Source organism: Symphalangus syndactylus, chromosome 23, assembly GCF_028878055.3.
Source record: "Symphalangus syndactylus isolate Jambi chromosome 23, NHGRI_mSymSyn1-v2.1_pri, whole genome shotgun sequence".
Classification (NCBI taxonomy): domain Eukaryota; kingdom Metazoa; phylum Chordata; class Mammalia; order Primates; family Hylobatidae; genus Symphalangus; species Symphalangus syndactylus.
Genome location: NC_072445.2, coordinates 27312014 through 27329892, shown reverse-complemented (window position 1 = coordinate 27329892; position 17879 = coordinate 27312014). Strand labels below are relative to the sequence as shown.

General features: G+C 37.0%; 1 protein-coding gene across 5 annotated transcripts in view; it reads right to left on the bottom strand.

The window, feature by feature from the left end:
- The window catches only part of MLIP (muscular LMNA interacting protein), a 155883-nt gene that overhangs the window by 125409 nt on the left and 12595 nt on the right, over window positions 1-17879 (bottom strand). For all 5 annotated transcript variants that reach the window (XM_055263585.2, XM_063632803.1, XM_063632804.1 and 2 more), the window contains exons 3-4: window positions 16474-16866; window positions 3177-4751 (exon numbers count right to left, since the gene is read on the bottom strand). In XM_055263585.2, coding sequence (XP_055119560.1) covers window positions 3177-4751; window positions 16474-16866 — 1968 coding nt within the window. The remainder of the gene's footprint in view (window positions 1-3176; window positions 4752-16473; window positions 16867-17879) is intronic.

Genomic DNA, 17879 nt, shown 5'->3' with positions numbered 1-17879 from the left:
CATCAAACACACTTTATATCTGAATTTAGCTCAGTATACTATGGTCGATCCATTTTATTTTAATATCAAAGGACAATAGGGCCCAGACTTTAATATCATTCAAGCATTCATGTTTTAATTAGATGCCATCTGTATTCTATGATCCCTATTATTTCAGAATCTCGGCGTGAGTAAAGCTGACCTAAATCTAAAGCTCTTTGATTTCAAAAAGAGCCCTGTGCTCAGCTTAGCACCACACTGGAAGGAGCAAGACAAGAAACAACCCATGAAAGCATATAAATTCTTCGATATCACACAGCTTTTGTCTATTTCTTCCTATCGTTCTGTAAAATAATGTTACCAATTTAAACACTAGTCAAACATCAAAAGAGATCGGGATAAGATTTATCTATTCCACATCCATTTTAATAAGTTTTTTATACTCAAGATACGATTTCTGAAAATAATAGATTGTAATAAAAAAAAGTAGGCTGACTTTCTGATTTTTACCTAAAGAGATAATATAGCAAGATGCAAGGAGAAAATAAACATGAAAAAGAATAGCATTGTCTCATAGTCCATACTATTCTATTTTTGCAGAAGCTATTATAAATTTTACCCATGATAAGAAGCTTTTTTTTTCTGTTCAAAGAAATCTATTGATATTTTTACTGATAGTTAAATTATAATCATTCTTCTTATTTTCCTGTTCATCAAATTTACCTTGCATTTCTTTGAATTTTCTTTACTTGGAAATTTTTTAAAAAGAAAAAAGCAAATGCTGAAAATGTTTCAATGTTGGGTGCAGGAAGAGAGCCCCACAACAATAGGTCTTCAATAAATAGGGCTTTAATGTATCAAAAGCCCTTTGGGGTCACCCTCTTCCAACTCTCTGACTATATCCAAAACAGGAGAAAACAAAGGGCAGTGAAACACACATAGTAATGCTTTGAAAAAGCTTCTAGAGTAAAATCACTTTTCACAAAAAAAAGAATAAGTATATGGCAGCGTGGTTCAAAAAATGATAGTTAATGCACTCAGGAAACAGTAACGATTAGATTGTCAGTTCGTTTTAAATACTCTACAGATAAATTTTATAATCACATATATGTATTTAAAATATAATAAACAGGTCAATTTACCTCAAATAAGTAGGATTTTCAATTGAGAATCACAGAAGTAGTTAAATTTTATCCATCTCATTTGCTTTGAATGTTTGTAATACAAGGACTTAATCTCCAATACATTTTTTAAATGACCCCAAAATTATACACATTGGGAATTCTGGTTCTAATTCCTTAATAATGATTTTCTTCATGAGAATTATAAAGTCGGGCTAAATTGCTAACATAAGTTCTTTCTTTGTAGCAATAAATGATAGCAATAAAGAACATGGCTTCAAGAATCAACAGACTTAATATTATATAAATGTCAGCTCCGTAACAGACCCAATGACCTGGACAATTATTCACTGAACTTCAGTTTCTTGGTGTACAAAATATGGAAAATAGTATTATCAACTTCATATAGTTATAAAACTTAACTGATGTAATCCATTTTAATTAATTTTTCAGCTATTTTATATACTAGCACAGTTCCTGACTCACAGAAAGCATTTGATATTGCTGCTATTATTACTATCAGATTATAAGGCTAATCGTCTTATGTCTCCACACACAGCCTTCTGAGATCATCTTCTGTATATTTGGTCAGATTGTTTTCCATTTCTGAAATGCCAACTTCTTTCCTCTTCATTAAGTTAAATCCTAAATATTTCCGACAGGCCTGACATTTTTTATAACTTCCCTTACTAACCATGTTCCATCACATTACTCCTGTTATATTGAACTCAGTCGATGATTATTTATAATCTGACTTACACAATTAATTTTGCCTTATATTGGTTTTCTAGCTGTATTGTAGATTTAATAACTGTATATAGCCTCTCAAAATTGTGTATATTTTTTTCTACTGATTAAAATTGAATTGTTCTAAGACAAAAAAAAAATCTCTTACTTCCCTTTAAAAGAAACCACACACACTCCAAAGAAAGCTAGTATAGTGGTACACATACAGCCGGTATTTAATGCATGCTTTTGACTTGAATTGTTTTGTGACATCATTTACAAGATAATGAGGGTCACTTTATCCCTTCAATGTGGCATTCATCATCTGAAAAGTGACAGTGAAACATACTCTTCATGGTATTTCAAAGCTCTAAAACTACATTATTTCAATGTGCTGAGCTGAAAATCACCACCCCTTCTTATGCAGGCACTTTTTTTTTTTTTTTTTTTTTTTTTTTTTTTTGAGACGGAGTCTCGCTCTGTCGCCCAGGCTGGAGTGCAGTGGCGCAATCTCAGCTCACTGCAAGCTCTGCCTCCCGGGTTCACGCCATTCTCCTGCCTCAGCCTCTCGAGTAGCTGGGACTACAGGCGCCCGCCACCACGCCCGGCTAATTTTTTGTATTTTTAGTAGAGACGGGGTTTCACTGTGGTCTCGATCTCCTGACCTCGTGATCCGCCCGCCTCGGCCTCCCAAAGTGCTGGGATTAAAAGCGTGAGCCACCGCGCCCGGCTGCAGGCACTTTAATTGTTTTATTTTATTGATATAACAGCTATCAAATTCTGGGTATGGGTGATCCACAATCTGAATCACTCGAGAATAGTTGGGAAGCCAGCATGCCTTAGTGTAGAGTTGCTTTCTGCTACGAGAACGGGCTTGGCTATGTCACAGGCCTAGATCTAAGATAATATTCCATTTTATATTAATCCTGTCTACTATTCCATCAGTACAGGATATTTGGATGCACGCTAGGGTCCCTGTTAATAAACAATCAGAAACATATCATAGTCCTGAATCTCAACTACTTGCTTACAATTCTGTCATTAGGGCCAATGGTATAACTCATATTATGCCTGGGGAAAAATAATGCCCTTGGAGTCATAGATATAAAAAGTTAGGAAGAGAAAGAGGATTTTCAAAATCGAAGGATTTGACTGAAACACATAATTCTATACAGATTATAATTCATTTACACATTCAAATATACCAAGTCCTGGTACCCTCTTGCACTTTTTCTTCCTCCGTGTAGGAGCACAATTAATAATATAATTATTGATTTCTGCCTTGGGGAAGAAAAAAAGATTCTTCCCTGTTTCAAAATAAGCATGCACCATGCAACATGCAAAAAATACCTTTGATTTCTTATTTTCTGGGCCTGTTGACATGGACAATGCACAAGGTGAAATCAGCTCCTCTGTCCTTGTTAGAGATATGGGAAGTGATGGGGTTGAAACAGGTGACCTGTGGTTGGGGGTGGTGCTTTCAGATTTCCCAAGTCTTGAAGGCAAGGTACCACTGCCGCAATGTGGGTGCAGAGCTGAGGGACTGAGCTGGGGCACCAGGGTGGGCAGATTGGCATGAGGGAGAGAGGAGGACCTCAGGTTGGGAAGAGAGGCAGAGCTAGCACTGGAGACAGGGAGTGAAGGAAGAGCTGAAGGATTCAGCTCCTGGGCAGACAGTTGGGATGATGCTCTTTCAGATCTGTTTATCAGGCTTGAAAGAGCTGGGGAAGGATGGAAACATTTCTCTGAAGAAGAGAACATAGCTCTTTGATTAATAGGAGGAGATAGAGAAGATAATGCAGAGGAGGCTAATGTAGAAGGGTACGTGTGAATGTTTCTGGGGTTTTCTGGAAAACCCCTGAGGTCACCATCCTGTTTACTCTTCAAAGAGGAAAGAGAAGAGCTTGGTGGAACAGGAGGAAGACCCACAGAACTGGATGTACTGGTTTGTAGCAGGGAGAGCATGGTATTGCTCTTCAAAGTAGGTGATGGTGTTCTCTCTACATTCATGGAAGCAAGGCTGCTACTAGCCTGTTCTGTAGGAGAAAGGGAGGGCGCCTGAGAAAGCGGAGTAGACTTGGTGAAAACAGGCAGGTGAAAAGATTGCTGGGTCAATTCAGAAACCTGGCGTTCCCCTTGATCTGGTGACCCGGCTCTCAGGGAACAACTTGAGAGAGATTTTTTAGGCGTAGGTGGGGTCTGCTTTGCTTTCTGATCAAGTGTGAGCGTGGAAGAGGCCGGGGAGTTGAGAGAGAACGTGGGACAGGACGCAGGGGAAAAGGGTCTTTGGTGGGAAGGGTTCGACTTGAGAATGGCAGTGAGAAGGGCAAGCCGGGAAGGCACCGGGGATTTTACCCCTGACTTTGAAAGATTTCCACTAGATGACATTTGGCTGCAGATGGTGGAAGAAGAGCCGTGGAAAGAGGAGGTAAATGGTTTGGGGCTCGGAGAGAGTGAATGCGTGACAATGCGGACTGGTATGTACGAGGCTGAATTCGACTTCAGAGAAGCACTGGAGGTTGGTGGAGGAGAAGAGGTTCTCGGACTTTCTCCGCGACTAAGGACATGCGAGGTTAAAGTTGTCTTCTTGAGAACTTCAGAGGTCAGTCCAGGCTTTGGATCTGCTGCAGTCGAACTGGGTAAATTAGAACCTGATAGTTGAGTGGAATGGGGAAACAGTAACGTCGAGGAGGTGCCCTTCGATGCAGAAAAGGGTGTAGAGTGAGCGGTAGTTTGAAAATACGTAGCTGATTCTTCCACCACGGCCCCACCGACATCCAGCCTCCTAGTGTGGAACTCCTCTAGGACAGAGGCTCCCTCGAGGTTAACTGGGTCGGGTGGTGCGTTCAGATTAGTTGGAGAAACAAAGGAGAAAGCAGGTGGTTTACAGGCAAGCTGCTCAGAGGTAGTGGGAGAAGAAGTTAACTAGAGGAAAGAGAAATAGACAGATTGAAATAGGACATTATTTGTGAAATGATCAAAATATTCTTGTCACTTGTGCGATTATGCAAACAATTTACACAAAAGGAGGCATCTTAAACCTCCACAAAAATGAAGGAAATTCTGTTTTGCTAATGAGGACTTGCTTTGAATTCGAAATAAGATACAAATAAGCTGTGAAGCATTACATCCTATACCTCATTTATCCCACAGAATGAAATCAATATAAAATTGTATTGCATAGTTGGAAGATAATTCGTTGACAGCATCTAAAATAGTTATCTTAATTTTGAATTGTGTGATTTGGAAAGATTTAAATCACCATCAGTATAAATTGCAAATTTCACTTTGGAAAATTATTTTCTTCTATTGTAAGAACATAAAGCATGATATTATAATGACTACAAGCCTTAAAAAAATTTTAACACACTTCAAGTGTTTAAAATTCTGAGAGTTTCTACTACTTAACTCTTACATGCTATGAACTTGGAAAAGTGCCTAGAATTCAAATGATGAAACACCCAATATCAACACGGAATGATAAATTGAGAGAGTGAAAGCAAAGTCCAAATTAAACAGGAAGTTTTAGCTTATTTTTCCTACTTATTTGCCAGAATGAACATTTAACATGAACATATAATGAACATGTAACAAATAATTTGGGTCATGCTGGAAGAAATAGGCCCTCTTTTGTATCAAAAGAAGCCAGAACACTTTAGAAATACAATCCACCTGAAACAAGGAAACCCACCAATCCAAATAAAGAGGAAATAAAGAAACCAAATAAAGAGGAAATAAAGAACAATTCATCATTTTACAAGAGAAGCTAGGGAGAGCCTGTGAAACAACTGGATGTAAGCAGTGTTGTGCCATTTTAAAACTCATCTAGTACTTTAAGTACTGAAGTTATAAATACTTTGAACACCTTTTAAACAGAGGTTTCCCTTAAAAGTCATTGATTTGATTACGCCAATATATAAAAGAAATAATAAACATGCATGTCTAATAAAGAATTTAGGGAATATCAATCATTCAAAATATCAATAAATATTAAGATTTACATATAGATATTGCATTAAGCACATAGCAGGAAAATGTATATAAACATAACAATCAAACTTAGCAAAACTTTACAAATAAAGTAAAAGATATTTCTTGATTTTGCTTATAACATTTTAAGATTTCCATCAGACCTAATGCAGAGGTTTTCATGTCATATAGTTTTAATCTCTAAAAATATTTAAAACTGACAAATTCAAACAACTCATCCCAAACTTCCAAGTTTCTAAGTAAACATACCCAAAATATTCCTTTCTTTTATATGTGAATTTATATGTATCTTTGCAACGCTGAAGAATTCTTGCTACATAAATAATACCTGAATATATTGGCATAACCCAGAATATGGGAAAATCAGAGATAATTTAAAGTCAAGCAGAATTGAATCAAATGGAGGAAGAAAGCTTAGCAATTCACTCGTATAAGTTTTACTTAGAAACAACTCTGCTTAGCCAATGTTTACGTAACTGATTCATGTGGTTAGAGATATATTTAAATCCAAACACTACTAGCTGGGCGGCTGAATATTTCTGTCACTACAAGCATGACAATATCTTATTTGAAGTTATGCAATCATTTGTAGTTAAATATGTAATTAATGTTTAAGAAATTGTTCTCTTAGGGTAAATAGTATATCCAGGGAATTTTTTTTTTAACCACAAATGAAAAGTCTTCATTAATTGTTTCCTATGATTGATCTCTCCTAATGAAAAGAATAAAGAAACATTTCTAGACTGTGTAGTGTGTCTTTGCATGTTGTACTATGCCTGGAATAGCTGTTTGGTAAAGAATTCTGTAAATTAATAACAGCAGTCACAAAACTCTCATTACATTTTCAGTTCTGCTGTTTCCAAATAACTTTAATGTATATGACAAACTCAATTATTTACCCTGATTATTCACCAAATTATCACTATGCTAAGACCATAGAGCTGTAATTGTTAGGGTCTCATTCAGAGGAAAAGACTAACCTCTCCAACTTCCTCAAAACTATGGCTTCTAATGACCATTCTACTACATTAATTTTTTACCTAATATAAATATCTCAGAATTTTATTATACTTTTTAATATATTTAAAACATTGATTTTTGAGGAACTTCTAAGAAAAAGGCTCTGAAAAGTCTAAAGATGTTTACCATGTTTATATTCATCTGCACAAAATTTTTATTATATTTTCTTAATATATTAATAAGTACATGCAACATATTCATTTCTAACTTGCAAATATACCATGATGTTATCCTAATTTGTACTAATAGAAAAATGTGACACCATATTTTATAAAATTCTCAGGGGTGAAGGATTCTTTTTTTATAAAAAGATTCATTTTCCTGAGTTTCTCTAATTAATAAATTTTTAAAAAGAGGAAGTTAAAGGCATGAAAATATGTGTGCAGAAAGAAGACATGGGCACTTGTCAAATTCTCAGTTAGTAGCTCAGAATCAGTCCTTCATTTTACCTCTTCCTATAAATCCCTTATTTGTGATCCCAAACTTCCTTATTGGCATCTATTTAATGCAAATTATTTCCATCTCTTCTTCCTCTACCATTCATAATCCTCTATGTTGTTCTCAAGGTTTGTTACTGATGCTCTAACTCCTTCTCCCTCAAGGCTGTTCTAGGTCTTCTTTACCATTTATTTCTTACCTCATCTTTATTGATTCCTTTGCTTCAAACACCTCTCTAGAGCTACCAATGACCATGTTTTCCAATACCCAGAACTACGCTGGCTCCTTGAGCCCCCCTTGCCATACACTCTCTCTAAAGTCATTTTCAAAACTCTCTTCTCCTATCTGGAACTCTGGAAAACATTCACAATAATCTCAGTAACAGAAGATGCAATGTGCTCCTATCATTAGGTAAGTACATGATCCTAATCATAAATTCACCCTCAGATCCTATATAATAGAGACCATCAATTATTTTAACAACCATTCTCTATTGTAGAACTGCCTTGTATTTTTACTGCCTGTAAATCTAAAATAAACTGCTCCTGTATATATATTCAGTTTTCCCTGATGTTGCTATGAGATTTCAAAGCATTTGAATAAAAAAAAAAAAACTGAAGTGACTGATCTGCTACCTAGTATCTTGAATACTTTCTGAGATTCTGACAGCACCAGATGTGGATCGCATTTAGTTGTGCTCTTCCTCCTGAATCTGTACGGCTACATGAAGCAGAAACCCCAGATTCTCCCTTGTCGTCACATACCAATCATCACATTATGGCAGCTTGGCCTCCTAAACTTACCTATTATTGATTCGTCCTCTTTGATGAATGCTTGCAATGCTACAGGGCAGATTCTCAGCCTTTCTTACCTGAACACATTAAATAATCTTTTCTGGTGTTCTTACTTCTAGTTGCACCCTATTTAACCTATCACTAGATTGAACTTTTAAAATCTGATCACCTATGCTCAAGACCTCATCATTGGTTTCCTTGTGTCTACCATGAACTAAAGATACTTCCTTCATGACAAAGCCCCTCTCTTGCTATCCAGTCTCATACCCCTCATCCCCTATTTTTTAAGTTTCAGTAATACTTTGTTCAATCTCAACCTTCTTACCAGCATTGCCAACATTCTAGCTATTGTGGTTTCTTGCCAATCCTCTCTTGCCAATCAACTTGGCAAACCTTCATTCTTAAACCAATCCCAGCAACTGCCATTATGTTTCTAGACCTAGTCTACTAAAAGTTGCTATAAGAAAAAGAAAATTGATACCACTTGTTAATAGGACCACGGCACCTATTTTTCAAACTGCATCCTCTACAAGGGCACAAGCTGAGAGGGGCTGGTTTCCCCTGCACTGAATTCCCGTGCAGAAGGGGAGGTTTTCTCAATTCACATAAGGGCTGGCTGAGTCACTGTAGACTGGTGAAAGCACAAGTTCAATGTCTGTAGTCTCAGCTGGGCCCTGCACCTCTCGATTTTTTGGTTGGTTGATTTGTGTTTTCTTTTTTGTTGTTGTTGTTTGGACCTTGGCTTCCTCTACTGTTCTGATGAACAGCTTTTCCAAAAACTTAACGTTCTCCACAAACCCTTAACCTACTATTTCTCCCATTATGCTCAACAGATGGCCTACATTTCTTTACTCTAAGGAAAATTGAGATTACCAGGAAAGCAAATTTTGGTAGTGTCACCTTCATTCCCTTTCCCTCATTCTAAGGAAAGATGAATGAAAAAAACCTTTCGCTTTGCAAAAGGTGAATTCTCCTTGTGTGCTCTGAATCACAGCAGCTCTTGCCCTCTTAGAAATCTCATTTCATCAGTTATTCCCCATATCCTATGTATTTATCCTTTTTAATTTTTTCCTAGCTCCCTGATCCTAACATAGATATAAAACAGAAATTCTCTCAATCTTTTAAAAAACACGATTAATCAGTATCATTGTGGTGAATAGTAAACACAGTCTTTTGTTCCACCTTTTAATCTGGATAGCCAAATGACTTGTTTTGGCCCATACAACATTATCAAATGCAATACAAGAAGGAGTATCTTGAAAAACACTTGTGCATTGAGGCTTACTGGCTTTTTGCGTGCAGAACATTGCCATAATATGAATGAGCTCAGGCTAGTTTACTGGAAGATACAAGACCACATCTCAGCAGACAACGACTCAGCCACCAGACAGCTAACCAGCCACCAGCTAAGCCAACAGCCAATCACTGACATGGGTAGGTCACAGCAAAGATTAACTGAATCTAGCCCACATCTGCAGAACCACCTAGCTGAAAACAGCTCACATTATTGGCCAAAACATTTTGAGCTAAATAAAATATTGTGTTCTAAAACACTAAATGCTGGCATGGTTTGTTAAGCAACAAAAGCTAACTGATAAAAACAAATATATACATACATATCCCAAGCTCTTTCTTGATCCTATATTTCCCATAATTACAGGCCTATGTTGTTTTCTTCTCAGTCAAGTCTGTACAATATAATCACTGCCTTGAGTTTCTTATTTCTTGTAGTCAACACACCCTAAAATGACTACCCAAAGAGTCCCAGCCTTGTAGAATTCCTTCCTTTTAAGTGTGGGTGGAAACGGTTACTTGCTTCTAACTGATGGAATATGACAGAGGTGAAGGAATTTTTCAAACGTAACAAAGGTCCCTAATCAGGTGACTTTAAGTTAATTAAAAGGGAGGTTTATCCTGCGTGGGTGTGACCTAATCAAGTGAGCGCTTTACAAAAAACAAAAATAAAAAAAAAGGTCTTTGGAATTAGAGACTCAAAGCAGCAGAGATACTTTTTCTCTGTTGCTGGCTTTAAGAGGCAAGCTGCCATGAATTCCACAGCCTCAAGGAAATAAATTCTGCCAACCTGACTGACACCTTGATTTCAACCTAGTGAGAGACCCTGAGCAAAGAACATGGCTCAGCCATATCCAGACATCTGATCTACAGAAACCAGGAGAAATAGCTAAATTTGTGAAGCCACTACATTTGTGGTAACAGAAAACTAATACACTTCCTACTAACTTCTAAAAAGATTTCTCCTCCACCCTTACATGGAAAAGTGTTATCACTAACATCTACAATGGTACCCTTACATGGAAAAGTGTTATCACTAACATCTACAATGGTTTATTTTTCCTAAACCCAACAGGCACTTGAATCGCTTACCTTTTCTGATTTCTTTTCAGAGTTTGACTCTTCTAATCTCTCCCTCCTTTTCAAAACTTTTATTTATGGCCTCTATTTCATTACTCCTTCCTAGTATATTTCCTATCTTTTGATGAGTCCTTTTCATATTCCTTCTCATCTTCCACCCTGTTCTTATGTGCTGGTACTTCCTTCCCTATTACCTTTCTGGAATGCCAAAAATGTATTCATCCTTCAAATTTCAGCAACACTGCCTCTGTGAAGCCTTTCTGATGGTCCAGGCTGACTTAGGCATCTTCCCTGTAGGCTTCCCACTGTTTTCTGAGCATGCAACCTAATACACTTTTTTCTGAGCATGCACATACACTTTTTAAATTCCTTAAAGGCAGATCATACGTCTATGTACCCCTAGTGTCTAGTGCCTAGCCTACTAGCTTCATACAGGAAAATATATAAATAAATAAAATGTCCAGTAGATGAAGGAACAGAAGGATGCAGAAGCGGAAACATAGTTTCTCCTTGAAGAGGGTCTGATCCCGTCCCTCAGCAATTGCCCCCTCTTATTCTGTTCTAGACTCTGGGCAGTGAGGATGGGCAGGTGGTAGGAAGAACATTGCCTCTGACCTCTGATTCAGTTGTTACCTCCCCAGCCAAGTTCTGACATCAACAAGTCAGGAGACTCTCTTCTTAAAAGCCTACATCATCTTTCTGCTGCAATTGTCAAAGCGACTTGATTTTCCAGATATGTTCTTCCTTTGTACCTGGTTAATGGTACAAATTAACCCACCCAGAGGAAATAACAAGCTACCATTCAGGGAATATAGGGATTCTGCCAGCATCAGAGCAGAGCCTGGAGCTTCTCACTGATTCATAAAAATTCTCCTAAGTGCATCTAGTCTCATTCACCATGAAAGGTAACAAGATAAAAAGAGGGAATCATATACTCACCCTAAGCAAGACATGAAATGGAGAGGTAGCAGTGGGAAGATCACTGGGGAAAAGTTATTTAAAAAAAATCGCTTGGTCAGGGATTTGTCCATTGCCTAAAAGAATGTAGGGCCTCTAAATTTTTAATCCTACCCAACTGCCCAAAACAATTATATGACCAAGAAGGCCCATGTAGAATCTGAATTAATACTTAGTCACCTCTCACCTATTCATGCACGGTCAGGCCCCAGGTGGCTCTGTTCTGCATGCAAAGAGCCATCCAGCTGATGGCCAGGAACACTTCACCTCCCAGCTTCTTCTTATTAATGTGCCATGTTTCAGCAAGTACTTTGGCATTCCGAGCTAGTCCTCCAGCAGTTAGCTGAATCCAACATGAACGTTTAACCTCCCAGCTTCTTTCAAGGTTTTCAACCTCTAAATCTCTGGGGTCAGAAGCTACAGATTATTTGCTTAAGTAAGAGCAACAGCACTAACTCTAAGGCAGGAGTCCTAGGTGCTCTTCCATACCCTATTATCATGTTCTTTCAGCTTTGAATGCTCACTAAGAGGGTTTAGGTAATATCTATTCTCTATTTATATCACAAGATCATGTGAAAAGGAGGATCATTCATTCATTTATTCATTCATTCATCAGACACTTTTTAAGCACCCACAGTATTCCAGGCATTGTATTAGGTGATGGGAAGCATAAGTGAGAAAAATATTTTTTGTCAAGTTCAAGGGGCTCAGGAATCTAGTCGGGTAAGAGAGACACATGAAGGCTATTGTAATAAGTATGCTGGTATGAATAGAGTATTTCATTATAAAGTTGAGGCCTGGGGGTATATGGAGGGTTTCTGTGTCTAATGCCCCATCCAAATAACTTACTGTAATCCCTTTTCTATGAATCCATGAAATCTGGTTATTTAATAAATACATGTGCTAATGTCCAAATTCCTCAGAATTTCATGTCAGGACCTCCATTATTTAGCCCCAGTCAGTTCTTTTGGTCTTACTTTCATGTTCCATGTTCTTCTCCCCAGTTCTTACTTCTGAGCTACATTTGAAAAAGGTGTGAAACTCTCCTTCTCCACATGTTCCTTACTTTGTGCCCCCCAAAAAAAAACATGCTGCCATCTCAGACTTCTCAGATACAGTAAATCATTTACTGAGAGCCTACCACTGGCCAGGCACTATTCTAGGCACTTTGCATGGATTATCTCATTTAATCTTCACAAGGTAGGTTGATATATTATCGACTCATTTTACAAATGAGAAAACTGAGGTTTATGATTTCAAGTAACTCACCTAGAGGAATATAGCCAGTAAATTGCCCATCTCATTTTGGTTTTCCCACATCACTCCTCCAATGCACGACCTCCCTTTCCTCACCTCCATCCATTTCTCAAACTGATTTCTGTCCCCATAATCTCACTCACACTGTTCCCACCAAGGTCACCAAACGACCTCCTGATTTCAAGATTTAATGGACTCTGGGGTCCTACTTTATTTTACCTTGTTTTATATTCCACTATAGACTCCTCTTTTTGGAAAGTCCCATTAGCTTCCACTGCATAAAACCTCTCTCTCAGACTTCTTTGGTTCACCTCTTAGATAGAAAAAGACTCCTAGGTTTCTCATTGGCTCTTTTTTTCATAGGTGCTTTTATACTTTCCTGTTTCCTGGCTTGAAACCTGTCTTCTTACTTTTGCCTTCTCTCCCTGAGTAAATTCCCATCACTTTAACTTATGTGGCAAATATCTCCAGTCTCCCTTCTCTCTCCTACGTCCAGAATTCACACTTCCAACTTCTTTCTAGATATCATCACGTAGTGCCACCAAGGCATCTCAAACTCAACATCAGATGTCTAATCTCTTCCCATCCCCACCCAAGGCCTGTTATTCATTCTTCAATTAATGATGCCAACATTCATCCAATTTCCTAGGTAATAAACTTCATTCATGCTTAATTTTTCCCATATATTGTCAATGAACAAGTTCAGCTAATTCTACCTCATAAGGCTCTCTGTTTATTCCCACAGTCACTATCTTAGCTCCAAACTTTATCATAGGTCTTTCAGATGAATCACTGTGTTGTATGTGTATTCACCTCTCCTGTAACTCTACTACTAACCATAGAAAATTCTTAGACTTTTATATGAACATTCAATTCTCTTTTTTCTGAATTTTATTTAAGAGGATTTTGATTCAACAGCTTATTTTAGATAACATGTTTACTTTTGACACGCTTTAAAACTATTGAGTGATTTTTTTAATGTAAGATACTTTTACTTAAACATGCCACTTCAGGAAGCACTTGAGGAGTTTATCATTCAACCCAATATTTATATTGACTATGTCCCTGATAATATGCTAACCACTGTAGGGGATAAAATGTTTAACAAAACTGAATTTAACATGGGCTTTACCTGTAAAAACTTTACAATCTGTTAGGGGAGATAAGACATGTATCTAAATAGCTATAGTACTGCCTATGATAAGTATAAAATAGGTACAGAAAAAAAGCTATCAGAATAATATTGGGAGAGAGTTTGCTTTCACTGAGAGAAGCAAAACAGCTTCATGAAGGTGTCAATTTCTGAGCAAGGACTTCACAGGTGAAAAGATATGTGATCTTTTGAATATTTCATTTTTTTCACTCACCTTATTGAACCCCCTTTATATGTAAGGCACTGCATTAAGTGCTAGGGATACAGAAATTAACAAGAGACCAGAACTTGACTTAATGTAGTTTTCAGCCAGTGAGGAAGAAAGATAAAAGTAAATTATTACAACAGAATGAAAAGGAATTATAATGGAGAATTTTTCCCCCATTAAAAGCTATCAAATAATAAAGAAAATCACAAACATGAACAAGAACTAACTCCTTTCCAAAGGGAACATCTTTAAGAGGAGATGCTACTTGAACTGAGCTTAAATTATCAAGTAGCCTAGGTCAAAATGGAGAAGAGCTAGGGAAAAAAGGAAATGTTTGACCAGAGGAATCAAGGGCTCAGAGATGGGAAGGTATGAAGTATGTACTTTGGTGATTGTTCAGGAGAGCTGAAGAAGAGAAGTAAAATACATAGACAGAAAAAGACACCTAGGCTAGGTCGTGGAAAGGTTAAAGGCCAGACTAAGAAGTGAAGACATTTCTTAGGAATAGCTTATCAATGACTAACCAATAGAGCTAACTTATAGACAATTCTATATATGGATTCATTTTCACCAGGTACACTAGAAATTTACTTACTTGACTATATTTCTGATTGAAAACTTGATATTGTTGACATCAAGTAGCCCAATAGTGTAATTTTTTTTTAGACTTTGTGCATTACAGTTCACTATATTAAACTTCCAGACTGCTTTCTTTGGTGCTCTGGTCATTTCTCCTTAGTTTACACTGGTGGCAATAGTCATCTTATTTGTATTTCATGATGACCTACTGTTCACTCAAATGGATTATTATAGGAAATGGAAACAAGAACAACGGTAATTGATCAAATAATTGGCAATTGGTCAAACACTTTAGGATCTAGTATTCTACCATTACTGGTAATCATAATCTTCAGCCACAATTAATATATGAGGTTGAGATCTGCTTTTTTATTTGGAGCTCTAATAACATGAACTATAACCTGCTCCTAAATAACCTTTTCTGGGAAAAAGATTTTAAAGGACGTATTCAGTCTCTAGATTCACTTCTGTATATTTGGACACACAAAAATAAAAACAAATGGCCAATTCAGGGGATAAAACTATGAGTTGGAGAAAAGAGTAAATCAAAGACCCAACAATTGCTTGGTTAATTTTATTAATACATTTTCTTCTCAAAGAAGTCACCTAAAGCTATCCTCCCCTAACAATGGAAATTTCCACATTTCTACATCTCCAACTATTTCATTATCTTTTCTGAGGCAAGAAAGAAATATTTAAACCTATCACAGCATATTGGGAATGCATTTAATTATATTATTATAATATTTTGTTCCAATACCTAGCTAAGAACGAACTTCAAGAAGAAACAAATGTTTTAGTCCAGTAAAAATGTGAGTACCGCAGTGTGTGTCTCTTACTACCAGAAGACAATATAAGATACTAGATGCTTGAAGATAATAAAAATGCAGCATCAGAAACACAGTGAAGCCGACAGAAATAAAGATGGTGCGGCACCAAAACTCCAATGCTCATTCTACCATTTTGCATTGGTCCTGTCCTAGTAACACAAAAAGACCAACATGCCTGTAAAAATGTCCTTTAAACTACTTTGAGTTGATTGCAAATGCCTGGTCTATTAGATCCTAAACAGGACATCTGGGTAACAATTCATCGTCATTGTCAAGAAGTTAGAGCTCTGCATCCGCTACCTATTCTCAAAGCCAGCGTCTGCATTCCTAACATTCTAACTACACCTCGTCAGTCACCTTACATTTTCATTATAGCAAATAGCCAGTCAATGGCAAATTATTCTATTTTTTATCTTCAAAATGCCTCCTTGTCCACATTCTTTCTTTCCTGCCATCAGAGATATGGGTCTTCTCCTATTGTACCAGACTCTCTCTACCTTAAAATAACCATTCAATCTTGCCACTAAGTTTTGGGGTGGTATAGGATACACAGGGGAAAATTATTTTTCTTACTCTTATTTCCTAGTTTATCATTTTACTAGTCTTTTACTAATTTAAAATCAATGGATCTACCTCTAATGTCCAATTACTGTCTTTTCACTAGATCTTTCTTACGTCTGAAATATGCTTCTTGTTGGACCCAGCTCACCAAGCACACTCTCTTGACTAAAGAAACTCGTCATATCAACCTTCTCCAAGAATTATTTAAAAGAAAGAGGTAGTATTCTCCCAAATTTACTCCAGCTAAATGTTTTACATTTTCTTTCAGCCAATTCACAGCATAATTGCTTAATCCTTTTTATCTTATAGATTTATTATCTATGTTTACACTATGATGATTTATTATCCTGAGATAATAGTTTTTTAAATATATTTTTCTTTGAAAGTTTTGTCTGCCTTAAACAGGATGGCCTTTGCAGACCACCCAAGACAAAGGGTGCATAAACACTTTTTTTTTCCTTATGGACAGCAGGAACACAAAACCTACCTGCCCATGCTTTTGCTGAGGGGCCATCCCATGAAGCATTTCAGGATGTGATGAGGTCTTGAGATCAGTCCCCTGTGTTTTGGGACGCACTACATCAGAGACCAGACTGGAAGAGATTGCTAGAGACTTGGGCCGGACAGCTGCGGTGCCAATCCCTCCTGGGGGGCCTTGTTCAACTTTTCTGCTTGTAGCCTCATCTTCCCCTTCAGAGTCCACAATAAGGACATATTCAGCTTTGAAGAGGTCACTTTGCTGCATTCCTTGAAGTTTGTTTGCTTCAAATTCCCTTTCTTGTGAAATCGTTCCACTGACCTCTGAAGGACAAGTCAACGTCGCTTGATGTCTCTCTTGTTGGCTCCCAGCATTCAAGGTCAAGTAGTCATTGGATTTAGACTGTAATAGATGTAGAGAGATAAAAGCATTGACATTAGTTTAATAAATGCTTCTTTTTTGGCATGTACATTGAAAAGCTTAACCTCCTTATACTTTCAAAAATATACTAAATTAGGTTGACATAAGAAAGAGATTGGGTTGAAGTTAGCGGTTTATTTTTACTAGCCCACTAGTCCACCTGTTTTTCCTGGTCTAAGCCCAAACAATTTTGGGATAGTAATCAACATCAACAAGCAAACCTAACTGTTTTCAAGTAAGTCATGATACAACATTTTAAAGAGAGAGAGGGAGAGAGCAATGTTTTCCGTGAAGACATTCGTGAAACAAATGGGGATTGGGTAAGGGTTTAGTTAATGGTGAAGCAACCTGTATATCCTTTAAAAGCCAAGGGAGGAAGGAAATCCCCATTGAAAGTTTCTAAAATAATACAAAATCTCTCTAAAAATCTGAAAGGAAAAATAAAATTGGGCAAAATGCATAGTCAGACAAAACAATCTAAGTAAATTAGGGAGAACTCATAAATAGAACACCAAAAAAGAAGATGTAGATATTTTTAGTACAAAACATCTTTCACTGTTTTATTTTGGATTTGTAATTCTCAGTCTTTTCCCATCCAATTTTCTGTGAATACACATGTTTACAACACCAGGATCAAGACGGCTTTATCAAGCTACCAAACTTCTTTTTCTAAAACTATGACAGCCATGTATACTAAAATTATGTTTAAAAGACCCAGTGACAATTTTCTTATTTTTATAATTACACGATGGTTACTATTATTCTTTTCTCTGTAGTTTTTCGGTAAGGCTAAAATTATTTCAAAATAGAAAGTCAAGCCACTAAATGAAAATAAGCTAACAATTTCAACTCTGCTGGTCAATTTAATGTGTCCTGTGTGTGCATGTATTGTATGTATGAAGACAGATGTCAAATCACTGATTAAATATAACTAAAAAGTTGATTTTATACACCCATCCCACATTATTCAGCTGATAATGAGGATATAGTCAGGA